At 61.2% G+C, this 26676-nt stretch overlaps 1 protein-coding gene across 6 annotated transcripts; it reads right to left on the reverse strand.

Moving 5' to 3' along the window:
- Nucleotides 1-26676, reverse strand: TACC1 (transforming acidic coiled-coil containing protein 1). 6 transcript variants are annotated; one of them, XM_068662239.1, is made up of 14 exons: nt 26523-26676; nt 19240-19355; nt 12463-13528; nt 11078-11113; nt 9204-9264; nt 8569-8767; nt 6727-6782; nt 5245-5379; nt 5045-5121; nt 4610-4653; nt 4349-4509; nt 3743-3849; nt 3320-3440; nt 1-3128 (listed from the first exon to the last, which is right to left on the reverse strand). In XM_068662239.1, the coding sequence occupies exons 1-14, from the start codon at nt 26573-26575 to the stop codon at nt 3060-3062; spliced, it is 2301 nt and encodes a 766-aa protein (XP_068518340.1). In that variant the 5' UTR covers nt 26576-26676; the 3' UTR covers nt 1-3059. The 6 variants fall into 6 exon arrangements, with proteins under 6 accessions (XP_068518340.1, XP_068518338.1, XP_068518342.1 ...); XM_068662237.1 differs by lacking the exon at nt 26523-26676 and adding an exon at nt 19934-20228; XM_068662241.1 differs by lacking the exon at nt 26523-26676 and adding an exon at nt 19642-19673.

The raw sequence follows: 26676 nt of genomic DNA on the forward strand, positions 1-26676 counted from the left end.
TTTCAAGAGTGATAAACACAATTTTTATTCAGGCAATGAAACATGGAAAAAATATATTAGTAATCATTATAATAATCTCATTTGTGTGAGTATAACTCTTACAAATATTTACCTGACATATAAAAGGGAAATTATTATACATATAAAATTTATGTCGATGGCAGTTACATACATTGTACAAAGCAATCCTGGTAGTAGTCACGCAAAGAAAATCTTCCTGCCTCTGGGGGGACGCTGGAAGGACGCGGTGGAAGCAGGCTTGCAGTGGGGGTGGGCACTCGTTGGCACTTCATCGCAGACAAGATCTACTGAAAAACACACACTGGCACACGGCGACACTAGGGGCTCGCGGGCAGGCACCCTCCGCTGTCAGCAAGGGATACTGAAATTCTAAGAGAAGACAACCACAGCCACCTGGGGATCTCGCACACGGCTGGCTGCAAAGGTTCCCTGTGCCGGTGGTGCTCCTGGGCTCCAGCACGGGGCACGGGGCCGTGGTGCACCCGAGGACGTGGCCGGGCACCGCAGTGAGCTCCGCGCTCCTCGTCCTGCCGGGCACCTCGCAGGGAGCAGCGCACGAGGTCAGGTCTCGCCCCTTTCAAGTTACAAACGCACGCCTTCTATTATATAGAACTATACCCATTATATATATATATTTATATATACGTAACTATAACCATATTATAGTTAATAAATCATTCCTTAGGAATCTTTGCCCGGATCGTAAGTGCATGCTGACAGGCACAGAAACGCAACAGCACTCGGGTGACAGAGGCAGTGAAAGTGCGACCACGAGACACCGGGGAGCGGAGAGGGGTGGGAAGGTGCTGCCGGGTCAGATTATTGCCGTGGGAGCAGCTCTCCAGACAGCCTGGCCTCCCAGCTCGCTCCTTTTTGCAGCAGAGGGAAGACCGGAGCATTTACTGCATCATACGCAAGTCGTGGTTCTGGGGAAGTGCTGGGGGTGGTGAAATCAAACCTCCTGCTGCTACCTGCCACCTCCAAGGGCCAGAACAAACCAGAACAAACCTCGTCTTGGGACCTCGAGCTCGTCTGAGCCCCACCTGTGTCCTACACCAGAACCCAGCCCCTGTGAGCTTCTTACAGGCTCCAAAAGTCCGTGCAAGGCTGCTCTCTGGCAGCCTGCTCCCTCCTGCTTCTACCAGGCTGCCGAGAGGAGCCCGCCTCCCTAGGATCTCCGTGGGTCTCAGGGGTTTTAATCTGATCACACCGAGCCTTCTGCATGCAGCACATCCCGTGGCAGCGTCACTCCTCGCTGCACCACCACCACCTGCAAAACCACCAGCTAATGGAAGGGCACCCACAGCGGGGCCGGGAAGGCTGGTTTGGGGCCAGAAGTGGGAGAATAAGGGAAGGGAACGGTGCTAGGCTGCAACAACCCAGGTGCTGGTGAAACCAAGGGAAGGGGAGTCGTGCTCCAGTGGGCTGTGGTTGGCTTTTTGACTCCCCAAACAAAGGAAAAAGGAGAAAAAAAGACTAGAAAAAGGGATTTTTTCTTTCTATCAGCTGTGCAAAGAGGTGAACGCTCAACACTGAACTGCAGGTGCACACAGCATCAGCCATCAGCTTCCTCACCACACTGCTCCCAGCCCCTTTACTGGGTTAACTGGGAGCTCAGGGAGGAGGTGGGGACCCCACGTGTGCCAGGGGAGGCTGCCGACTGCTTTGTCTGCTTAGGTGTGTAATAAATTCTCTCTATACATAATATAACTAATAAAATATATATCAGGTGTATGGCTCTGGTTTAAACAGATGTTTGCACTGCATGCTCAACACGGGGATTAGAAAATAGAGGGAGAACAGCTTAATTCTTCTACAAAAAGGTAGCAGCAAAAAGGTTTGCTAAGGTTTTAGATAGGCCAGGTAGGAAACAGTCCCAACAGCAAACACGCCCCGTTTGACACTTCGAGGCTGTCCGAGCAAGGTGAGAGCAAAGGACCCTCCAACCTCAGCAGTTCTCCTGGGGCTTGGCATGCCCGGAGAAGTAAACACCTCTGAAATACAGCAGGCAGCCTGCCTGCACGGCCATTCCGATTTTGGGTTGAATCCAGACAGATTTCTAAGCATGTTTTACTGCTGTCTGGATCTGTCTTTTCTTGTAAAGGCAGCTTTTGTTTGATTCTCTTAGTATTCAGTGCTGCAAGGGGGTTTCTCAGAGCAGCAAGACCCAGAGCACGACTGCACCTCTCCTCACCTTTCTGTACTGATTGGAAAGGGAGCTCTAAGTCAGAACTGTGGAGACGTTTAGGGCTTGCTTCCTTCCTGCTGCAACATCAGAAGTGGGGGACTAACCTCACTGCGTCGCGAGGTCGGGCTCTCATGGAGATGAGGGCACTGCTGATGGAGCGGCCGTACCCGTGCCGAGGGAAGGGGATGCGTGGCAGGACCATGCCCAGCTGGGAGAAGTCAACAAGGAGCCGAGTGCAACGCTAATAAAGTGCACGGACACAGCGATGCAGGCAGCCTTCCCCAGGGGCTGGCACGGCCAGGGACCAGGATGTGCTGTGCTGGGGGTCACCGATGTGCCAGCAGCCAGGATCAGCCCCCGGAATAGTGCTGCATCCCCCAAAACACCCTACTGAGAGCCTGCTTCAGCCAGGGGCTGTGGTGGGTGCCTGGGGTCCCCAAGACCCCTTTGCTGCCTCCACACCCATGTGCCAAGTCCCCCTCCCCAGTGCAAGGGCGCGATGGCTCTGAACCCAGCACCATGCACGTCCCGGGGCAGGAGTTACCATGAGGCCGGATCCACGCCGTGAAGCACGTGAAGACAACAAATGACAGCACGTGGGGGGCACCACCAAACCTGCTCCCAGGTGAGGGGGGCTCTCGCGGGGATCCCCGAGGAGCAGCATGCCCGCGGGGGCTGAGCAAAGCCCCCAGCCCCTGGGCTCCCACCCTGGGGTGCGCGGGGAGCTGCGGGGCCCGGCAGCCACGCGTGTGCTTCTCTGCTGGGGGGGTGCTCCTGGGTAATAAGGCAAAGTGCTTGAAGGTACGAGGAAAGCGGCCAAGTGCAGAGTGCTGGACGAGGGGCGGTGAGCTCAGTCTGTCCTTCCCAGCTTCGCTATCAGCTCGTCGCAGATCTTGGTCAGCTCCTCGATCTCCTGGTTCTGGAAGAGAAGCAGCCCCTGAGGACCCCCGTGGTGGCACCGCTCCTGGTGCCCAACTCACCCCGGTACTCGTGGCACAAGGACCTGCAGCAGCACACAGCCCAGCACCAAAGGACGCCCAGGCACCTGAACAGCACCACGGAAGCCCAGAGTAACCCAGCACAGCCCACAGAGGCCGGGGGCAGCGTTACCTTCTGCTGCAGGGCTCTCTCCAGGGACTCCACCTTCATCTGCTCCTTGCGCAGCCCGGCGTGCAGCGCCGCGCTCTCCGCTTTGGCTTTTGTGCGCACCTGGGCGATCTCCTCGTTGGCTCTGGGGGGGGTTTGGAGAGAAGGGGGCCGTGGTTACATGGTTAGGTACAGCCAGGAGCCCTGCGATGCGATGTCAGACTGTGCTGCACCAGCACAGCCCAGCTCCTGAGTGCCCACATGCATCAGGGGTGCCCCAGCAGCTCCTCAGCAGCACCAGCGAGCCCCTGCATGGCCTGCACCTTCACATCAACCCCAAGCTCTGGGTCTGGTGCTGCACCCGGCCAAAGAACAGGTTAGAAGGCACCTATCCTCCTCCTCCTCCCCCAGCCTGCACCCTACACAGCCCTCAGCTGCGGCTCTTACTTGTCTAATTTTTCTTCTGCATGGACCTTCAGAGCCTGATACCGCTGCTCTTCTTGCTTGACCCGGTTTAAATAATCCTGGGCACACTTCTTCAAGGCTTCTTCATTCTGGAAAACAGAGAACATCCATCTGTGCTGGGACTGAGCAGAGAGACAGAATCTGTGATTCTGTGTTCTGCAGGTGAAAGAAAAAGGCTTTAAAAAGACCCAATTTCTCATTTACAAGGGGCTGTAGCCCCTTATCCAGCTCAGCAGCAAGGAAAAGCTGCTGTGTACACAAAGCCAGGGGCTCTGAGGGCTCCTTGCCCTGGCACCTGCCCTGCCTCAGACACAGTTTCTGCCCCAGGGCACGATGCCCTGCGCTCGCCACCAGCAGGAGAGCCCCGGGGAGCAGGCTCCTCGTGAGCCCAGCTCCACCACTGGCTTCCCACGGCATGGAAGAGGCTCTGCTCGTTTGCCAGCAAGCTGCTGGAGCACAGCAGCGAGCCGGGGTCTCAGCAAGGGCTGGGGCAGCAGCTGAAGCAGCGCCATGCAGGACCTGAAAGCTGCTGCACAGGACCCCGGCCCCAAGGGGCTGCAAGGAGGGGGAGGACACCGAGACAAGGACCTTCTTAAAGCCTTCGAGGACGCCCTTCAGGTTCTCGTATCTCCTGAAGAGATCCGACAGGGACCTCTCCACCGAGTTCAGGTCTGCCAGGGCCTGGTCCTTTTCCATGGTGAGCTGCTGCAGGTTCTTCTGGGACGTCATGTTCGTCCTCTGCTCGTCCTCTGTGAAGGAGAACCAACAACGGGGATGCGGGGACTGAGCAGGGGCGGCTGCGGCAGCAGCTCCCTGCCCCTAACACCCGGCCGGGCGGTGGGGCCTCACCTATCATCTGGGCAATGGTCTTCTCGTACTCGGCCACGATTTTCCTGGGATGGAGGGAGAACAGGAGCAGGTCAGAGGCAGCAGGCACCCCCCTACAGCCCTGCTCTAGCAGGGGGCCCCGCCACCCCGTGCCCTGCCATGAAGGCAGCCTGAGCAGCAGCCGGCCGCAGAGCCTGGAGCACAGGAGCTGGGCTCCAGCTCCCACCATGGTGCTGAGACCCCCTCCAGCCGCAGCTAATGGGATTTCACCCCCCTGACAAGGAAACCGCAGGCTCAACATGTCACAAGCACAAAGGGAACACGTCTCATAAGGCGTCCCCCCCCGCTGACACCGAACCGTGTCATCCCATTACGGCCCCACAGCCCAACCCGAGCTCCTAGGGGCAAGCATAGAGCACAGCATCCCCCGAGCAGGACGCAGCCGAAGGTTTTTACCTCATCTCCAAGACTTCCTGACGGCTCTCTTCGTATTTCTTCTTCCACTCGTTGGCTTCGATCTCCTTCGTGATTATCTGGGAGGCAGCAGACACGAGACCCTGGGGCCGTGCTCCGGGTGTGCCCCTGGCCCCAGAGCCTGCCCTGCTCCCCCCGTCCCATGTCCCATGGCAGCGTGTGGGGGCTGCCCCCGGCCTCACCTCCTCCCTGATGAGCGTGAGCACGGCCGCCTTCTCGGAGGCGCTCAGGCAGATGCCATCCAGGGGGCTGTCGCTCTTGCTCCCGCTGGTGATGCCCACGGGGGATTTGTCCGGCAGGCACAGCCCGGGGCTGCCCTGTGGGGGGAGATCACCCGGCTGCATTTTGGTGACTTTCTATTCACCCTCCTTCCCGGATTTGGGGTGTCCTCCCCCATTTCATCAGCTCAAGCACTGAGCGTCCCCTCCTGCACACTCTGACAGCTCGGGGCCTGGCGTCTGTGCTGGGCTTTAAAGCAGCCTCGGGGGCTGCCTGCATCACCTCCAGGCTGGGTGGGGACACCTCTGACACTGCTGGCACTATGGGGACGTTTGTGGGGTCTGCAGCAGCACTGCTCGGGGACTTTTCCTCCCGGGGCCCAGCCCCTGTCCCCCAGGGCCGCACGGCAGTGAGGGCAGGGTGCGGGGCCTGCAGGGCTCCTGCGGCCTGGAGCGCCTCCAGAGCAGCATTCCTGCAAGCCTCGTCCTCCTCTCATCATCCCCTCGCAGCCATCTCCTTGGAAACAGGCTGTGAGGCCATAAATAGAGAAGTGCTGCGGAGAAGCCAACCTGTTTTCGCAGTGTTTTGGAGACGAACTCACTTCTCTCTCCCTCTCTCCCCTCTCCCTCCTCCCCGGCGCTTCGACCATTGCCAGATGCCAGCACCAGGGAGCCCCGCACGCCTCCCAGGGGCTCCAGCCCGGGGTGGTTTTTGCAGCAGCCTCCATGGCATCTTGCAAACCTGTGGGCACCTGAAGGCCTGCAAGTATCTGTAGCTACTGCCTCCCCCATGGCAAACCCCCCCACCTTTTGGGATGACCAGGAGTGATTGCCAGCCCATGCCCTCAGCAGCACCAAACAAAAGGCTCACTTTGCCTCACGTCCTTGAGGGGCTTAGCGCAGTTAAATCTGTCTCAGGGACGCTAATTTTGCTGATGTTGCTAATCTCGCTGTCATCTGCTTCCCACCTCCAGCAGCTTTGGCCAGGGGCAGCTAAGCTGGCACAGGGTCCCCCCCCGCTGCACCGGGGTCTCGGGGCCACCCCGACCACCCCTTGGGGGGCACCGGGGATGCCCCAAGCAGAGCTGGGGCACTGCTGGCTGCAGGGCCGGGCTGCCGAGTGGGCTGCCCTCCTTAATCCCCCTCTCTGCTGTCAGCCGGCTTCCCAAAAGCTGCATCCAAGCCTCCCTCGCAGGAGGCACCAGCACCAGCAGGGCCAGCCCCAGCCTCCTTCCTCCTCACAGACACAGCCTCTGTCCTCCTGCTTTGCACACTGTGAATTCAGAGAGGTTTTGGCAGCACTTCTGGGAGCAGCGGGACATTTGCTGCAGCCTCTCCCGGTTAGCAGGGCAGGAGCACCAGCACCAGCCCTCAGCACCCCACAGCCCCACACCAGCAGGCAGAGCCGCCCCGAGGCACAGGGAGGAGGATTCAAGTGGCACTTACAGGGAAGGCACCAGGCCCATCCTTATCCATCTGCTTGGAGAGCTCCTTCTCAAAGCCTAAAAACAGGGAAATTCAACATTTTAGCTGCCTGGAAGCAAGACCCCGGCGGCAAAGGGGGTTTGCTGGGGTGCGGAGCTGTGCGGCTGAGTCTCCGTGTCCCCTGAGCTCCCTCCCCAAAGGATTCTTTGCCCCCAGCTCCTGCCCTCGTGAAGAGGACGCATCCTGCACCCCCGGCAGCCTCTCGTGCCCTGGTGGAAGCCAACACTCCCCTCTGGTGGCCCCACACGTCCCGGCAGCTGCCACGGCAGCGGTTCCTGGGGACCGTGGTGCTGAGGATGTCCTGGACATTTTGGGTGGGGGAAGCCCCCTGCTCGGCCACCCCAAATTGCACCAGCCCCAGCCCCACGCCAGCTGGGCCTGGGGCCGAAGGAGCTGCACATGGCCCCTTCTGTTCTTGGCAGCAGTGGAGAGAAGCTGAAGGCTCTCCTCCAGTCGGAGTGCTCGGGATGCCCTCCCACCCCATGGAACTTGGGATGTGATTTATGAACCTTGTGGAAACAACTGCGGACATGACTGGTTATTCACCTGTTAACCAGACAGAAAATTAATAAATAATAATAATGCAAGAATGCAGCTAGGGAGAAAAAGATGCAACATGAAGCTTGTGGCTGCAGATTCCCCGGGATTTCCCCATTTATCCCCGCACCATGGCCAGCAGCCGTGTGTCCTCTGAGACCAGCAGCAATAACTAACGCCTCCCAGGCTCACCGTTAGCTGTACAATTCTCCCTCCCCCGTGAGACGAAGGGCTGTTTTCCTCTCCTGAGAGGTTTGCAGCTCCGCATGACATTCAGGAGCGGGGATTAATGGGTGGCTGCACAGGAGACAGCTGCGAACCTTCCGTGCAGCCATTTCTGTTTGCACCTATAACTTTGCTATTGATTAAGTGCCGTGTTGCCTGGCTTTTAATTATATTTTAATGGATTGGTCAGAGCAGTTAATTACACAGGAGACAGGCAGCAAAGCACCGGCAGTAGCGCCAGTGCAGGCTTCTGTAGCAACCTGGAGATCTCTATTAGCCAGAGCCCCGTGTGCTGGGAGCCACCGCGTCCCAGCAGCTTTGCCCTGGTGCAGGCAGGGGCCCTGCAGCCTCGAAGGCAGGCACAGGGCATGCCAGGAATGTCCCCCTTGGGCTGGACGAGTTGCCCAGCTCAGCCCTTGCCTTGGCTGTCCTTGGTGAAACAGACACTGGTAGTGCACAGCGGCATGATGCTTTGCGCACCTGAGGCACTACTTAGAGAGCGTTTCTTGTAACCACAATAACCAAAATCAGCCTGCTCATCACCCGTGCTTTGCCTCTGCTCACAGTGAGGATGAGAAAAACCCAAGCAGGATTGACACTTTGAATAACAGCCCTGACTTTGCATTTGTGTTTTACTACTGAGAGCAGGTCAGCCTGCATCTGGGGAGGTGCCGGCCTCATCCTGCGCGGCTGGAACAAAGCTGGTCCCCTCCAGGAGGGCAGCGTGCCCAGGGAAAGGGGCTGGGGGCGAGCCGGGAGCTGCAGGGCTTCCCAGCACAGTGCCACCAGGAGGGTGCTCCAGGCTGAAGGAGTCTGGATGAAGGCTGCCTGCACCACGATGTTTCCATAATGAAAGCACACAGATAAGCAATCGGAGGTTTCATTATGGCTTGCGGTAACCTCTAGTCCTATCAGCACAAATGAGACGTGATGAAGCTGTGTTGCCTCGACAGCACAAATGCATTGCCAGAGGCTGCAGGGATTACCCAGGTGCGGGCATGGCTCACCTCCAGAGCCAGAGGCAGCGAGGACGCTCCCTACCTGCCTCCACGCCGTGCTTTGCCGCCGGCACAGGGACGTTCGAGCACTCAAAGTACTCCAGGTCATCTTCGGGCTCTCCCTTCTTCTCCAGCCCGGCTGGTTTCTGCACAGAGGTGGTGGAGGCCAGCTTCTCTTCATCAGTGGCATGTCCATCCCGATTTGCAATATCTGGGATTTCTGAGATCAACGCTCCTTCATCCTGCGGGATCAAGGCATGCGGTTAAGCAGGACCGAGCTAATCCGTGGGGCTCAGGCAGCCAGGCTCAGGATGGCCAGCGGGAGGCACGGGGAGGCTCAGCACCCACGGCCAACTGCTCCCCACCAGCCACTCGGCAGGCTTGGGCAGAAGGAAGCCCCCCAGGCCCCAAGCAGAAGGAATTAATGAGCAGAATCCATTAACCCGACCGCAGAGCTCGGCGCTTTGCTCTGCCCCACAGCAGGGGACAGGTCTAAGTCCTAAGACACCGCACGCATGGCCCAAGCAAAGCACAGAGCTGCCTGGCTGGGAAGCCACGTGTGGAAAGGCTTCTCCACCGAGCCCAGCCAGCATCCAGCCGTGCCTGGGCACCCCGGTTACTTCATTTCAGGCAGCTCTCCTCGTGCCACCCCACGCCAGCAGCAGCCCTCCCACCTACCTGGGCGCAGACGTCCAGCACCAGTGCCTGCGTCTCGTACTTCTTCACCTTGCAGCCGCTCCTGTGGGACAGAGAGAAGGAGCTGGGCTGAGCTGGGGCTCGCAGGGGCTGGAGGAGGGGGAGAGGCGGGGGGCGCGTGCGAGACAGCCCAAGCAGAGGGGAGCAGCCCCAGCACTAGCATTGCACCCGCTGCGCAACAGCGAAAACACTCACCGGTACCGAGGCAGGGCAAGTTCTGGAACAAACAGAAGGAACAAGCACAAAAAAACACACAACTACAAAGGGTTTGTCTTCAAGATGTTTATTCCTGTTGAAGGTAAGGGTCAGAGATAACACCCAAGGTACTGGCGGCGAGAGAGGCAATTGCCAAGGAGCCTGAGACGAACGGTGTCCCTTGCTGCATGCTCGCCTGTGCATCCCAAGCGGCGCTACGCCTGAGGGCACGCTGCGTTGCTGTGGGAATGAAGCACTTCCAGGCTGCCCTGACCCTGCAGCATCCACGGTCCCATGTGGGCCAGGCCTGCCCGGCCAGAGCTCTGCCCTGCTGCAGGACAGCCCCGCTGCGCTTTGCGCTCCCTCCTCAGGGTGCAGGAGCTGTCTGGAGGAGGAGAGCCTTGAGGAGGGGAGAAGGCTGAGCTCAGGTTGCTCTTGCAGGTGATCCGCGACCGAAAGCTCCTCCTGAGGCTTCATTCTGGGACACGCCATCCTGCCAGCTGCTGGGCTGGCTGCACAGGACTGCAGACATTGCTCCGTCCCAACATAACAGGCTGCAGCATCTTGAACCAGTTGGAGGCAGCAGACGGACGGTCACGGAGCAGCCCCGGCACATGCGGTGCCACCAACGCCAGCAGTGAGATGACTGCACCACCACGGCCCTCACCCCTTGCACGGGAAGGAGAGCAGTGCCCACACCCCGGCATGAGCTCACCGTGCCCGTGGCAACCTCTCCACCCTGCCCAGCCTCTCCGGATGCTGCGGGCACACTGCCTGGTGGCTGCTTTATCTCCCCCTGCACACCAAGACAGCAGCTCTGTGATTCAAGGGGGTGTGCAGCAGGGCAAGGTGAGCAGCCCGAGCTCAGACCCCAGCCCCAAGGCCAGCAGAGGCTGACGCCAGCAGCCCCGTTCCTGATGTGCTCTGGGCACCAGCATTTTCGGCTGGATAACCCCAGATCTCGCAGCGCTGCCCACGTGCCTGCTGGCTGCTCGGGCACGGGCAGAGCCGTCAGGCTGCAGGTCCCAAACCCAACCAGCCCCTGCGCAAAGTCAGGCTGTAATAAGGCAGGGCAGCTCTCAGCCGAGACACAGATGTCCACGCATGAGCCAAGCTCTAATTTTGCTCGTGCATATGGCAACGGGCACTAAGCAGACAAGAAGGGCGTTCGGATGGATGACATAAGACCAAGGATAAGCCCAGCCCTCCCACTGCCCTCACAAGAGGCAGCACCAGCAGCTTCCTCTCCCAGGGACCTGTTTCCAGCCGGTGCTTTCCACCCTACCCCCTGCCACAGCAGCTCCTTCCCCAGGGATTTTCCATGGCACTGGTAAAACACCATCCCCTCCAGGACTAAAATCTGGAGCTGGACCACACTCACAAACCTGCCCCCCTCCCAACACACTGATTTCGAGGATTTACATCACCGGAACGCATTGCAGGTGGGCATGCTGTGAGAGCAAGCACAGGCACCGGCCTCCAGTGCAGCTCTCAGTGCCCCGGGCGCGGGGGGCGCGGGTCGGGAGCAGAGCGCGGGGCGCAGGGCGAGGAGGAGCCTGCATGCCATGGAGACGTGTGGGGCCAACACACACCCAGTCGGAGAGAGAACAGAAAAAAGCAACCAAGGAAAGGATGACAGAAAGGCAGCAGAGAGTACTTACAACAGAAAACAGAGAAATTTCACTTGTTCAGTGGTCCTGATGCACCCGAGAATAGACAGGAAAGAGACAGACAGATGGAGAGAAGAAAAGCGTGTGAAAAGACCTGGGTATTAGCTCCCGTCTGGAGAAACATGAGTTGCACAGCTCTGGCTTGTCGGGAAGGACACAGATAACGGATGCTCAGACTCTGCACTCGCTGCTCCCAGAGGTGGGATGAGACTGAACCGGGAGCCCCACTCCTCAGCAGCTCTGGGGTGACGGAGAGGGGGCTGCAGCTCTCCTGCTGCTTCCACCCACGGCCAGCTCCTGCTGGCCCCGGGGGCTCTGCAGACACCCGCCTCGATCCTTTGCACAGTCTAAGACACAAACTGCTACCGTGCCCTTGGCTTTGCCTCCCAGGCGTTACCTCCTGTCCCCGCACAAACCCCCCCTCCAGCTTTCCCGCTGGATATCCCATTAGCAGAGCGGTGGCTTGTTTTGCTTTTACAGTCAAATCAGCCACAACCCCTGTGCTCCCCAAATTTCCCCTTTTAAGCTTATTTCCTGCTTTTGCTTTCAGCTGGTTCCAGCCACCAGTGCTAAGTGCAATCGCAAATTATCCTGGAAGGACCCCAAATTGGCTGGGCAGACTCAGTGCTGCCACACGGTTTGGAGGACATTCATGATAGGATAGGTGAAAAACCAGGAAAATAGCAAGGTTTATGATTAAACCTGCTCCCAGAGGAGGGTAATGCTGCCTGCGTTCCCCACAGGCATTAGGAAACGTCCCCACTTACACAGGGGTTTTAAATAGCACGGTGCAGGAACTAAACCTGCACTGAAAGCTTCCCACATGCGCTGGGATAGTTTGGCGAGGGACAACGAGGTCCCCACCGAACGTGCAGGTGTGACAAAGCAACAAAGGGCCTGCCTGTTAACCTCCATCCTCTCCCCCTGTCACAAAAAGGGAAATCCAGTGGATTTGCCCAGGATGCCCCGGCAGCATCCAACCAGCCAGGAGCCACCCCCAGCTGCAGCCCCACACACGCTGCTGTGCGCCCGGAGAGCCCGGGAGCCTCCCACCACGCTGCAGAGGCTCACAGAGACCCCTGACCCCACAGCACGGGCACCTCTGCCCCCAGCCAGACCCCAAAATCCTCCCACTGTGCAGGTCCTGCTCCAGCCCCCGGCACAGAGCTGGGGCTTTGCGGTGCACCACATGCCGGCCCTGCTCCGTGACACCCGTCCCTCTCACCCCACCTGCCCCTGAGCAGCCGGGGGGCTGGCAAGGAGAGGGGAGACGCAGCCCACCGGGACAAGGGCAGAGAGAACCAGGGGGGCAGCAACACGAGAGCCCGAGGCGCAGGTCGCTCTGCCAGGAGGTGTGGGTGTGCCATGGCACTCACGTTATCAGGCGCGATTTGGGTTTCTTCGGGGAGTCCCTGCCCTGCGCGAGCTCATCCGGCACCTCCAGCGTCTGGGACTCGAGGATCTCGTTCAGGCTGTTGTCGGTAGCAGGGCAGCAGTCGGCGGTGCTGGCGAGGGTCTTGGTGGGCTTAAAGGGATCCATGGAGTCGAAGTTATTGGGGTCGAACTGGTAGGAGCCCTTGGGGAGCGTGGGCGAGTGCTGCAGCGCTGGGCTGCCACTGAAAGGGTTGGGGTCTGGGCTGTCCCACGGCGCAGCAGCTGCCCTGAGGGGGCCCTGGGGAACCCCTGGCTCCGGCGGACCCCTTTCTGCGTCCTCAGCAGGCTTTCTCGTGGGATCCCGGTGCCTCTTCGGTGTCAGCTTGCTGGCCGGTATCCTGCTGCCCTTCCTCGGCGTGGCTTTCCGTGTCTCCGTGCCCTCTCCACCCTCCGTGACGTCGACCTCAGCTTTCGGGACCTGCCCTTTGGTCTGGGGGGCCAGGTCCCCTCCCGGCTCGCTCACCGGCAGCGGGAGGCGGCGGGGGGTCGGAGGGGAGCTCTGCAGCTTGCAGCCCCCTGCCACAAAGGGGTTCACGCTCTCGTCGTACTGCTCGGGGTCGAAGTGGTAGGAAGCGGGGGGCACCGGGGGCTCCTCCGCAGCAGGCTCCACGCTTCCTTCTCCTTTCCTCCCTGGGGAAGGTGGTTTTCCCTTTCGGAGCTGGTCCTGACCAGGCGAGCTCTCCTGTGCCAAGCCATCCTCCTCCTGCTCCGCCAGCCCCGCGTCCCCACCGGCCGGGTCCCCTCCCGACATCACCGGCTCGTGGGTGGCTGTGCCCGCATGGGGCACCGGGGCCGGCCCCACAGCACAGCCAGCGCCAGCCCCAGTCCCGAGGGTGGCCGGGTGCTGGGCTGCAGCCGGTGGCTGTGTCAGCGATGGGTCTTCAGGGCCGCTTTCCCCTGAGCTCCCCGCATTGGCTGCAGGGGCTCCGATCTCTGGCTGTGCCGCATCTTCGGGGTGCAGCCCCCGCGAGCTGTCCTGGCAGGCGGCCCCGAGCAGCTCTGTGTGCCCTGCAAAGAGAAAGCAGCCGGTCAGAGCCCTGCCTGCCCGCACCCCACAGCCGAGCCCCGTGCAGGAGCCAGGTGCCAGGCTTGGGTTTCCCTCCCCTCCTCGTGCCTGCTCCAGGACCAAATTTTACAGGAGCTGATGACCCAAAGCCTCCTGAAGCTCCACTCCAAGCACTTTCTCTAAAATTCAAAGCCCATGAACGGAGTGGAGGGAATGTACATAAGCCACCGCGCGCAGGGCGAACCCCTGTGGGGAGGCATTGTTCTGCACCACGCCAGCAGAGCCACCAACATCTCCATTTATGTCTTTGCTCTCCCACCACTTGCTCCCACCCGGGGTGCCAGCAGCTCCAGAGGGGATTTGCAGTGCCAGAGCCGCCCAGAGCCACCAGACAGGGGCCAGGGCAGCCCAAAACACTCGTGTCTGAGTGGGGGCAGCAGCAGGGCATCGCTGCTCACCTGGGTGGGGGGTTAAATGCTACCGGGACAAATTCAGGGAAGCATGACAGGAGAAAACACCAGGAAAGCCCCGGGGTGAATGGGAGTGAGATGCTGTGCTGAATGAATAAGCACATTACAGACTGCAGAGGGGATTTCGGGGTCAGCCGCCTGCAGGCAGCCAGTGCTGAGGGGCATGGGGCAGGGGGATGCTCCCGGGGCTCTCCTGGGGACCCTCATCGCTCCCGCTGTGCCCCCTCCCCGAGGGCTCCTCCGAAGCAGGGAGGTGAGCGAGGCCAAGCTCGCCTCTCCCATGCCCGGTGCTTTCCTACAGTCTCATTTCCCCTTGAAGGGATTCTGCATCCCCCTGGCAACTGCCTTCACGGCAACCAGCTGCCATCCCAAAACGCAGACACCCCCACTGGCATTGAACGCTGCCGACAGCCCTGACCCCTGTCGGGGGTAGAACCCAGCCCGTGTGCTCCAGGAGCTGCAGGCTGCTGATGCTCCTGCCCACAAAATGTCTCCGCAGCACACGGGCACGCAGCGGAGGGAGAGCACCACCCGTGTGTTTGGTGATGGGGTGGGAGGGGAGCGGTGTCCTGGGGCTGGCCAGCAGCGGGGGGAGTTGTTTGGGGTGGCTCTGACACCCCCGGACCCCTGCAGCACGGCCAAAACTCGGCCCCATACTGAGACCCCGCCGGCACGATCCAGCCGGCTCACCACGCTGCTGTCAGAGCTTCTTAATCACAAATCCTGATCCATGACTTAATCGCTATTACTCCAAGCCCTTCCCCTAAATCCTTTTACTGTTTCATCTTTTCTTGCTGTCAGGGGATGGGGAAGCTCCTCACAAACCGAGTCCCCCGAAAGCTGCACCCACCAGCACCCAGCACACCCGCGGCTCTCCTGCCCACACCTCGGGGTCTTTCCTCCCCGCACCTCAGCCAGGTCTTTGCTCAGACTCCCAGGATGAAGCAGAAGGGGCCATCGGGCTACTCAGCACCCACCAGGGCGTGCCCAGGACCCTGCAGTGCTCCCTGGCACCTTTTTGGGGAGATGCAGCCAGGACTTCAATGGGCAGAACAAAACCGGTGCTCACCCACAGCCTGGTCTGGTTTGAAACCTGGCCAGCAGCGGGGGCACAGGAGGCTGGGTGCTGAGCTTAGGCAGGGGGAAGCTGCTTGCCCCTCTGAGGCCATAAACATGTCCAGCTCCCGGTAACATGGCCATAGGGGGTGGGAGGGTGCAGGAATCGCCTGCGGTGCTGCAGGAGGAGGCTGGAGCCGGGCAGGCAGCGAGCACCGGCTGAGCCCCGTGCCCGCGCCACCCCCACCAAGGCCACTGCTGGCAGCCGTGCCAGTCCCAGGCTGGCAGAAATGGAAAGGGAATCTGGCAGGGATCTGGTTCCTGGGAGAAGCCAGGACACCGAGCCAGCAGCCCTGACTCAGCTGACAGCTCGTGGTTTGCATAATTGATCTCCAGGATGCTAAAAGCCGTGGAAATGAATCAGGAGGGGCTGTGTGCTCCTGAGACTGCAAAAAACTCCCTCCGGACAGACACTGCCTTGCTGCCCCACAGAATGCATCAGTAAACACAAATCCAGTGGAAATGTCCTTGGAGCGCAGCCAGAAAAGGCTCTGAGGCAGCCCCTGCCTTCCCATCCCTAGGAACCAAAAAACCTTCCTAACAGACCCAGAGAAAACTTGATTAATTTGCTGCCTTGCTCAAATGTTTTAAACTTCAGTGAGACATCCCTGAATGGAAGAACAGACTTCAAAGCCTGGGCAAAAGGCGCCTTTTAAATGCATTTTGCATTCCCACCAGAAGGTTTTGCAGCAGACGTTCTCACAGACAGAAGCCCATCCTGGTTTCCAGCCCAAGCAATGAGTAATTACTTCTTGAATAACAAGCAGGCGGCAGCGAAAACCACCTCTCCCCATCCCTGTGGATGTCCTCAGGGCGGGGAGAGAAGGGCTGAGTGCAGGCAGCAGCGCTCACAAGGGTGTTCCTTCGGGATCCGCCTGCCCCGGGCAGCTCCGCGCACCCCAGGGATCGTCCCCGCGTGCCGGGAGCGCATCCTGCCCAGCACAGCTCGTGTGCTTTCACACCTCGTGTGCTTTCACACCTCGCCGTGCAACGCACAAACACTGCCTCCAGAGCCTCTGCTTCTGCTTCTCACTCCCTTCCTGCACCCACAGCACCTGCGGAGGGGACAGGGCAGAGCCTGCGCGCTGCCCGGGGGTCCCTGGCGGTGCCAGCAGCTGTGCCGGTTGGGTATGGGTGCACTCCTGCTTCTGGTCCTGCCGGTGGACACGGAGCAGGTACGATGGAGAAAATGGAGATTTTATGCTCTGAAGAAAAGCGTGGCGAGGGGACAGTCTGGCACCGCGGTAATAGCCGCGTTGTGCGCGTGCACTGTAATCGGCGCGCTTGTGCTCCTTAGGCTGAAATTACGCAGCAACGCCGACTAACCCAGCAGCTTTCCTGCACGCCAGCCCTCGAATGAATCAGTAAAACCTGGCAGCAGCAGCGCTGCGACGCAGAGACCCCGCGCCCTTCTCATCCCCCACAGCAGCCAAGCGAAGCAGCGCTGATTCCCCACGCAGCCCTGAGTGCTGCCGAGAACACCCCCCCCGCTCCCCGCCGCCCCCGACTGCCTCTCGCTTTGTGCACAGCGTGAGTCAACGCAGCTCTGCCTCTGCTCGCACACACAGCCCGAGCACAGGATATCTGGACTGTGCATTCAGCTCGGGCTTACGTAGCTAACGACTTCTTTCCTCCTCTGGCTTCCCGCTTTCGTTTAGCAGACATCGGTCTATTTTTAAAACCTTTTCTGTTAAGAATTAGCATACCGACAGGCGATGCTGCCGGAAACACACCGGATAACACGTGCCCTGCATCAGGGCAACAGAAGCGAAGGCTGACGAGCGCTGCTCCATCGCTAACGGCTCCATATTTGTTGCTTCTGCTCGCTCCCTTGCACAGATATCTCCTCCTGGCACGTGACTGAAGATAACTTCAGCACGAACGGGACAGAATTACAGCCTCTGTCAGCCGAGCCAGCAGGAGGAAAGCTGTTTGAGGGATCCTGAACGGGCATAAAGCCCAACCACAGCCCCCCACCCAGGGGGATGGGACCAGCTGAATTTTTGCCCCTGAAAGCAGAGACACGGCTGGGGAAGGCTGCACCCGCAGGTCTGGGCTGGGCAGTTTTTGCCATGACACCAGCACAGGGGCCAAATCCTGCGCACCACAGGGCACCGACCCTCATGGCAGCTCCGCCGGGGCCGCACGGACATTAGGCTGGATCTCCTCCTGCTCCTCCGCTCCCGACACACACAAGGGCACAGGCTGCTGCAGGACAGCCCCATCAGAGCTGGGAAGCAGCAGGGAGACGAGGGCTCACATCAGCTGGGGTACAGGGAGCGCGCACCCCAGGAAGCTTCTGCACACCCCGAGCTCCTCACGGGGAGCCCCTGCCCTGCAGCCCTTCAGAGCGGTTCCTGAAGCCTGGGCAGGGCAGGGACTGAGCTGGGAGCACCACGAGACTGTGGGTTTGGCCCTGTTTTCCCCAGCCTCCAGCTCTCCGCAGGGCAGAGCAGAAACCCAGCTTTGCAGCGAGCACCATCCTTGGCCCCACAACACTGCCACCTTTGTGCACAGGCACCGGCTGCTCGGCGGCGGCGGGGAACTGGCACAAACACGCGGTCGGGACGGCAGCTCCCCGAAACAACGCGCTTCCTCAAGTGGAAAGACCCTGATGTCTGCGAGGGGAATTTCCCAGGAAAGCCTTCATCTTTCCTCTCCCCCTCAGACATTATCCTACAGACTAAAGATGCCTCTATCCCTTCTTAAAGGGAAGGATTATTCTGAGAGCTGAGATTATCAGAGGCACAAACCGAGCTCTCTCTTCATCCAGGGGTGGAAAAAAAATAAATGAAAAAAAAAAAAAATCTGTGTTTTCCACGGGGATGGATGGGCCCCAGACCAGGCACATCTCCTAAACCCAGCCGAGCAGCAAGGTGCCAGCCTGCTGCTGCTGCAAGCATTCAAGAAAAGCTCAAGATTGCGAGTCCCAGAGCGGGGGCCTGGCAGTGAGGGGCAGCTGGGTGAGAGCAGGGGATGCTCGAGAGGGCCCCACGCACGCTGCCCTTGCCCCGGAAACATTTCCTCTTTCTGGGGCTTGCAAAACTCCTGACACCGCCAGGTCACCCTGCTCTGCAAAAGGAGCGGAGGAAAGGAGAGGTCCCCTCCTGCCCCGATAACCTCCCGTGCCTGTTGCAGAGATGCCAGAGCTTCAAAGCCTCCTCCTGCAGCACAAAACCCAAACACAGAGCTCAGCCCCAGAGAGCAGCTGCGATTCCCCACGGAGAAAGGAGCACAACCAGGGCGAGGGAGATGGTGCCCAAGAGGCCAAGGGTTAACAGAGCCCCACTCAGGGGAGCAGCGGTGAGACACGGGGACAAACCAGGAGCAGCACCGGCCTCTGCCAACAGAACCCCCCTGGGTTGCAGCTGATCCCCGGCGATTTCTCCTGCTCAGCAGCACCGAGCTTCTGCATTTTTAACAATGCAGCAGAAATGCCAGGCTGCTCTCCCTGGGAAAAAGGGACCCAGCACAAGGAAACCTCCACCGCAGGGCACGCGCGAGGCAGCTCCCACCACCCCGCGCCCCCGCGCCGGGAAGCAGCGGGAGGCATCGCCGGGCTCTGCACAGCCAGCGAGGGAAGCGGGAGCCGGGCGGTTTAACAGACAAAATGATTCAACAAAATCCTTTGTTCCTCTCCATCAATCCATCACAGCCGTCCTGGCTGCAGCCTCTGCATCCCCAGGCTCAGCCCCAGCCCGGCAGCTCACAGAACCCATTCATGGCCCCCACCTCCTGCAGCCACGCTCTCTCCCCGTGGCTCTCTCCCCATCTTGGCGTGGGGACAGTGGCAGGGTGTGACCGGCGGTTGCAAAACGGCCCGCTGATAATTTCACCCTGCACAGGCATGAGCCAAGGGGGGCTGAATTGACTCTCTGGAGCCTGCAGTGCCATCCCTGCCCTCCCGAAGGGATTCGGCGAACTCAGCCTTTAACCCACGCCGGAGAACAGCCCTCCGCAGAGCGCGCACAGCCCCGAGTGCTGGCATTTGAACCATCCAGGCCATTAACCACAAAAAATGTGGCAGGCATTATTCAAAACAAGCGACTTCTCCTCCTTGACCCCACCCTGCTTTTCTGCAGCCCAGCAGAGAGCCGACACGCAGGAGGCTCTCGCTCGCTCCTTACCTTGGGTCCCGGCCTCGGGCTGCGGGGGTCCCGGCGGCGGCTCGCAGAGCTCCTTTAGCGGCGAGCGGACCGGAGTTTCTGCTTCAGGGGTCTCAAAATTACCTTCGGAGTCCGAGCTGCCGAGGGGGGGGAAAAGAGTGAGGAATTACCACTTTCAAGGCTAGCTCCGAAATGCTCCGCACCGCCTACACATCCAGCCAGACCGGCTCCCGGGCCCGGCCAGCCCGCTGCAGGCATCCTGCGGCCGCCCCTGTCCTTTCCAGCGGCCACGCTAGCAAACGGAAAATGAGAGCAGGTGAAACAGGAGCAGCAGCACCCCCCGCGCACCCCCCGAGCCCCCGGGGGTCGCTTTTGCCAGGGCTCTCCCCGTCACCCCGAGCTTTCCGAGCACCCACCACTGACCTCCAGGGACGCGGCATCCTCCCCTAGGGCTCGGGGGGCCGCGGCGCAGCGAATTTGGGGAGCCGGCCCCGGTGCCCAGCGCTCCACGGCACCTTCTCCCGGAGAGCAGAGCTCGCCATCGCCGAGCAGCCGCGGGCAGCCCCCGGGGGCAGCGCTGCCGAGGAGCCAAAGGCGATGCGAGGCGGGGAGCGGCGAGCGGGGCTGGGGGGAGCCGGGAGCGGCGGGCGCCCCATGCACGGCGCAGCCCCGCATGCAGCCGGGCCAGGGCGAGCGCGCCCGTCCCCGTACTTGCCTGAAGCCCAGCGCCTTGCTCTCCTCCTGCGAGTCCTCCTCCGCCTCTCCGCCGACCCCTCCGTCCTCCCCCTCGGGGGCGCCCCCGCCGCGCACCGCCGACCACGTCCACCTGGCCCACTGCACCGGGGACAGCAGCTGCCAGGCGCTGAACGCCATCGCCGCTCCCGCAGCTCGGCTCGGCTCAGGCCCCCGCCGCCCGCATCTCCCCGCCGCCGCTCGGCGGCTGCCGGCGCTGGGCCCTCCCCGGACCGTGCCGCTGCCGCCGGGGAGAGCGCCCGCCCCCGCCCCGCACCGCCCCGCACCGCCCCGCGCCCCCCGGCGGCGCCGACCGGGGGAGCGGCCCGGGGCGGGGAGCCCCGACGGGGGGGAGAGGGAGAAGGGGGAGGGAGCCGGGACCAGGGAGGGGGTCGCCGGGGCAGGGGAGGGGTCGCCGGGGCTGGGGGGGGTCGCCTGCCCCGCTCCGGGCGCTGAGGGCATCGCGCCCCCCGCACCGCACTGCCCCTCCGCTGGCGGCCCCGCAGCGCACACCGGGGCCGGGCACACCGGGCAGAGCCGGGGACACCGGGCACAGCCCCCCCCGTGGCCGCAGGGAGCCCCCACTCTCGCCCCGAGCTCTCCCAGGCCGGCCAGGGGCTGCACCTGCGCCCCAACCCACCCGGGCCGTGCCCGCAAACGACCCCCAGCCGCCGGGAGCTGCCCCATGGGGCCGGGGGCTCGGGGCAGCCTCGCTCCCAGGGGCGAGGAGGGGGCGGCCGGGACCCAAAAGGAGCTGATCGCTGCCGGGGGTCGGGTGTGGGGAGCTGGAGCTGGGGACGGAGGAGAAGGAAACACCTGCCCCCGCTGTTTTCCAAGGAAATGCCGACTTCGCTGGCCCTGGCTGATGCTATATCCTTCCGTGGCAGCGAGATTTATTTATTTATTAAACCATTGTTTAGAAATAACAGCAAATTGTCCCTTCAGAAAGCAAGGCTGGCATGCAGCTCCATTGGGAACCTTCCCCCTAACCAGGGCTCTCACTCCCCAGCCCGTTACCTCCCACATGCTTTGCTAGAGAGAGGATCATAACGTTACTGAAGCACCGCAAGGAATGTCCGGGGCTCTGGCAGCGGATCCCTTACAGGCAGCGGCATTATCGGCTCTGGACAGTTGCTGTCGTGGAGCCTGCAGCTCCCCAGTGCCCGTGCTGACGGCCGGCACACGCACCCTGCTCCATCAGCAGCTCCCAGGTACAGGCTGGGAAAGGGCAGACAACTGGCCAGCTGCAAACCCAGCCCAGCCCATGGAAAAGCAGCACTGCCGGCCCTCCATAGCCACACCAAACGCTCACGTGGCAGGCCAAGACCACAGCTCGATGCTGTTCTGTGAATCATCGGCCAGCTCGCCGCGCCAGGAATGCTCCGCATGGGCAGAGGCCTCTGGAGCGGGAGGGACCCGTCCATCTGGTCTGGCTGCCTCTGACACCAGCCTCTATCAGGCACTTCAAAGGGCCTCATTCCTCATCGTGGAGCATCTCAAATAACCTCCCTACAGGGAACCTTTCTTCCAAGCTTCCATCTGTTGGTGTCCTTATTAAATCTATGTGTCATCGCTGCGCGCTTCCACTGTCTGGACTCTGACAAAGGGAGGCTCTTAGCCCCTCACGCAGCATTTCCAAACCCCCCCCAAGAGCACAGGTGCTGCCGGTCGCCCCAGCAGGTCAGTGGCAGAGGCAGCCCACAGCCCCAGGCACGTGGGGTAGCAGCACAGCACTGCCACCACGTCACCAGGGGCCTGGGGACAACGAGCCTCACAGAGCCCACGGCCACTGTGCAGCACACACCGAGCCACAAGTGGGCTAAGTGACTCTTATCAGAGCCTATCTGAAAAAAACAAGAGGGCAAAGCAGCAGCAGAACCTCAACATCCTCTTGCCTGCATCTGCTCTGAGCAGAACCACGCAGCCACTTCCCCCCAGCGGAGGCAGCAGAGCTGATTTCTGCAGATGAATTTTACATAAGGAGATCTTCAGCATGTGTGGCGCGCTGCGAGCCGTGCCGCAGCACCGCGCTCTGCAGCCTCAGCTCCTCCTTCCTCCCCCCCTCCCTGCCTGCCACTTCACAAATTGCTGCTGCCCCCCCAAAAAAAAACATGGAGCGACCACACCGCTGCATTTCAAACCGGCTCACGGCTGCCTGGATCCTGCCAGGGACCTCGTGGAGCAGACAGAAATGGGAATCACGGGGGCGCAGCAGCAGGACCCGGCTGCCTCTGCTGCAGGAGGAAGGAGCTGCAGCAGCCACGGCAGCGGCACGCTGAGTTCTGCAGCCCCCCCTTGTTGGGACACGGGAGGAAGTCAGCAGCATCCTTCCATTGTGCAGCCTGCACCAGCAGCGTGCCAAGGGGGTCGCCTCCCACCAGCCTCGGAGAGGAAGGAGAGCGGCTGGCAGGAACGGGGTCAGTGGGGCTGAAGGGCTCCGGCCAGGAAGCTCCGGACCTGCAGGGCCCTGGGGGGGAGGATATCAGAGCAGCTAAACAGCGAAGCCTGCTTCCACCTGCTGTCTGCGATGAGCAATTAAGAAAATGCCTCGAGTGGCATTTTCCAGCTTGGCACCCAACCCAGACTGGCAGCAGCGCTGGCTGCAAATCAAACACCGAGGAGATAACCTGACTTTGTCGGTCACACCGGTGGCTCTGGCTGCCAAACACTGCTCAGCAGAGTCAGCAGAGACATTTCTGCAGACCGGGGAGGATGCTGACCTGTTCAAAACCAGAGCTGCCAGCAGTTTCCATCAGCACAGGGCAAGCGGCAGCTGGACGGGCTGTCTGTGTCACTGCTGTCACCCCCACCCCGGTGCAGGATGTCACTGCGCTAGGCACTGCCCGAGCACGGAGCCACGCAGCGATGCACCAGCTCAGGCTGCCCCCCAGATCCCTGCTCTGGGCAGCCCCAGCTGCTCCAGGAGAGGCAGCGGGCAGCGGGCACAGCACGCAGCGGGCACACAGCACGCAGCACAGCATCTCCTGCAGCACAGAGTGACCTAGAAACAGCTCGCACAGCTCTGCCTTCGCAGGAGAGGGGGAGAGAAGCGGCGCTCTGCTTTGGCAGGGACCAATGCGCCCTGCCCAGGGGACGGAGCAGCCACCCAGACCTGAAGGTCACACAGCGTCAGAGCCCAGAGACAAAGCTGCAGCCTGCGGGAGCCAAAACGATGCCAGTCCTTGTGCCCCAGGAGGGACTGTCCCCATCTGGCACCGCCTGGCTGGCAGCAGTGCTGTCCTCCTGTCCTGTCCTCGGTCCTAGAAGCGCGCCGTGCCCCATCCTCGCTGCCACCACACCTCAGTCCCCAGGAAGGGTGCAGGAAATAAAAAGCTGAGGAACTGGAATCGCACGGCCACACTGGGCATGTTTGAAGCTGAAGTGCCCCGGGTTAGAGGAAGGAGTGTACCTGAGTTTCCATTCTTGTCCCTTTCATTAGGCAGCAGAACATCTATTTCTGGCTGCGGAGCTTTTCTGGGCACGGCTCTGCAAGCCAGCACATCCATTTCTAGCTCAGAAATGGATCTTTGCTGGGTTCTCATTTTTCTTCTCCAGCTGCCTGAGAGCCTCCACCCCTGCTGCTCCGCACAAGGAGCCTGCCCACAGGGACCTGGGTCCCCTGCCACCAACACTGGGTGCCCGTGGTGTCCCTGATGGGCAGGGGACGGAGCCAGGCAGTGGGACCGGACTCTCCCCCAGCCTCCACCAGCATCACACACACACAGGCAGAGCCAGGGACCTGCAGAAGTGGCGTGCAAGGCCACAGCATGGGATCTGTGACAGCTGCACAAAGCATGAGGCCACATTTCATTGCTATATAAATCTCCCCGTGAGCTCGTGTCGGGCGCTTTATCCACACACACAACTCTCATCTCCCCTCATACACTGCTGCAAGGTGTTTTATACGAGCCACCCCGTTCTGCTCGTGTTTTCCTGTTTAAAAGGGACCTTGCAGCAGTGTAAAGGTAAATTATTCCCATTATTAGGAGAACTACTCACACTAAGCTTTCTGCACTCTGGTGGTGACTGTGCAGCAAACGCTGGGTTGAGGCTGTTCACAACACGCTGCCTGACCTTGGCGGTGACACTGAAAGATTAACGCTGATGCCTCCCATCTGCAGCTCACCTGCTGGGGCCGGGGAGAGTATCCGAGGAGAGGCTCCATCTCTCACTGCCTGGCAGCCCAAATCAGAAAGGGCCCCGGGAAAGGGCGAGTGATGGGATGGCAGAAAACGGTGCCACAGGCCAGCAGCCCCAGGGCTCCTGTCCCTGTGAGTCCTGGGTGGGTGGGGGTGCGCTCACTAGGGGGCACGCCAGGGTGGCACCATGGGCACGGCACCATGGGCACGGCACCATGGGCATGGCACGGGTGTTCCCCGTCCCTCCCAGTGTGTGACAGTCGCACTGCCCAACCCTGCCACCCCCCTCGGGCACTTTCCCACCACTGCTGCTGCCCAGGGCCAACCCAGGACCCCAGGAGGACTGCCCTGAGAGCCCCAGGCAGTGTCCTGCAGGGACGGTCCCAGTGCACCACACAGGGCCCCCGGGACCGCTCACAGCTCCGGGATGCGCCGGTTCCCATCGCTACACATTCCACCAAAATAGCTCTGTAAAAATAGCAGTAAAGGACACAACTGTCACATGTGAGCCTCAGCCAGCACCAGGCAGCCCCCAGGTCCCAGCTGTCTTTCCCCGCCACGCTGCTGTCACACCAATAACCACAGCCATTTGTGGCTGCACTCGAAGGGACCGATGTACAAATGAGCACACTGCTATTCCTGCCTGTTAAAAAACAACGTGCGTGGCTTAATCTCACTGATCCTAGCTGTGTGGATGTGTGCTCATGCAAAGCAGTTCAGTAGAAATAGCCTGGAGACTCGTGAGTTCCAGCCTGCTTTTCACACTGATGCTTTACGAACCAAGCATCTTCCTTCACCTTGTTGCTTCTTTACTCCCCTATCAGCTCCTTCGCTCTGCTAAAAATACCAGTGCTATGTGGCAGGAATGCTCTTATCAGGTGTTTGTCAGGCCTCGGCTCCTGCATTTTTGTTAGGGCTTGGCGATATTGTGAAACCCAGACAGCAGCTCGGCCTCGCAACCTGGAGAGCCAGCAGGGACAGGGGAGGCAGAGGAGGAGCAAGGACAGCAGCTGGCACCGGGCACAGCGCCGAGGAAATACTGACGGAAATAAACAAGGCAAAATTTGCTTAAGGTGGAGGAGGACAGGTGGGAGCGAGGAGCAGCCGAGTCAGAGCAGACAGATAAAAGAGAAGAGGAGGTGATGTCCTTGCACAGCCGGCAGCACGGAGCCTTCCCAGGCTGCCAGCCCGCACCCGGTCCCAGCACCGCTGCAGTGGGTGGCACGGGATGGACCAGGGACCCCGCAGCGCCCCGTGACGAGCCCCACATGAGAAGCACCATGAGGTGGAGCATCCCCAGGGCCCTGCCATGTCAAGAGACCCTCTGGCACCTCCCTCCCAGCACAGCAGCCCCTGGGAAGCCCCCTTTGGTGCTCCAGGGGCTGGGGCTGTGCCTCGTTTGCCCACTGAAATGCCCCGCGGTGGGCAGCTGCCTCGCCACGTCCCCAGCACGTTCCCCTCCCATGGCTGCCTTCACACAGCTCTGGCTGCTTGCTCCAGCAAACAATGGCAGGGGTTTTCTGCCTGGGAACACCTCTAGTTTATATCTAGAACACTGCAAGGAAATCATGGGCAGGGCAGAGCAGCAACAAAGGACAGAACGTGCTCGGTTCTCCCTGGCCGAAGCCAGAGCTTGCAAACTGAGGGGTGTTTGCAGGCATTTGGCAGAGCAGCAGCCGAGAAGTGGCAGCACCTGCTCGCTGAAACCTGGCACACGCTGCAGGGCACGGGCAGGGCAGGGCAGGGCAGGTGCAGGCAGCAGCCACCCGCTGCAGGCCGGCGCTGCTGGCGTGCACCCGATCTGCTCCCGCTCCGAAACGCAGCAGCAAAGCTCCCCGAGCGCACCACGGGGTGGCTCACTTAAGGGAAATATTTCTGTGTTGCAGGGAGTGTTTGGGTTGATGTTGAGATAAGCTGTCCCCGGCTCTCCTCTCCAGCACGGGCTGCTCCTTTTGTTCGCAGTTTCCAAACCCCGCTGGTTACCGGCAGCCCCGCGCAGCCCCCCGGCTCCTAGCGGGGACCCCGCTCGCATCCAGCTCCGACTTCCACCCCTCCTTTTCCAACGGCGGCACCGAGAAGTTCAACTTCTGCCCCTGCTCCGCGCACCGCCACTTGCGCAGGGGCGCCGGAGCCGCCCCCACCCCGCGCACCCGCAGCGGAGAGCAGCCCGAGCCCGCGGAGCCTGGGGGGGCTTTGTCGGTAAGCACGGAGGAGGAGAGGAGGGGAAGCGAAGGAGGAGAGGAGACAGAAGGAGCCGAGGAGTTTTCCGCCGCGTTTAACCCTCGGGGGTCCCGGCCGCCCCCTGCCCGCCCGGTACGCACGGGCCGGGCACGGCGCAGGGCGCCCCCCGACCCCAGCCCCGACCCGACCCCGACCCTGACCCTGACCCCGACCCCGACCCGCTCCCCCCGGCCCCGGGCACCCCTCACTTACCGGCGCCCGGCGGCGCCCCCCTCCCGCGGCTTCTGGCTCTGGGCCCCCCCCATGGCGGGGCCGCGGCACCGGCCCGGGGCACCCCGCGCTCCGCCGGCCCGGGGGGCGCTGCCGCCGCTCTCGGCCGGCCCCGAAGGCGTCCCCGCCTCCGCGG

This window comes from Anas acuta, chromosome 27 (genome assembly GCF_963932015.1).
Source record: "Anas acuta chromosome 27, bAnaAcu1.1, whole genome shotgun sequence".
NCBI classification, from domain to species: domain Eukaryota; kingdom Metazoa; phylum Chordata; class Aves; order Anseriformes; family Anatidae; genus Anas; species Anas acuta.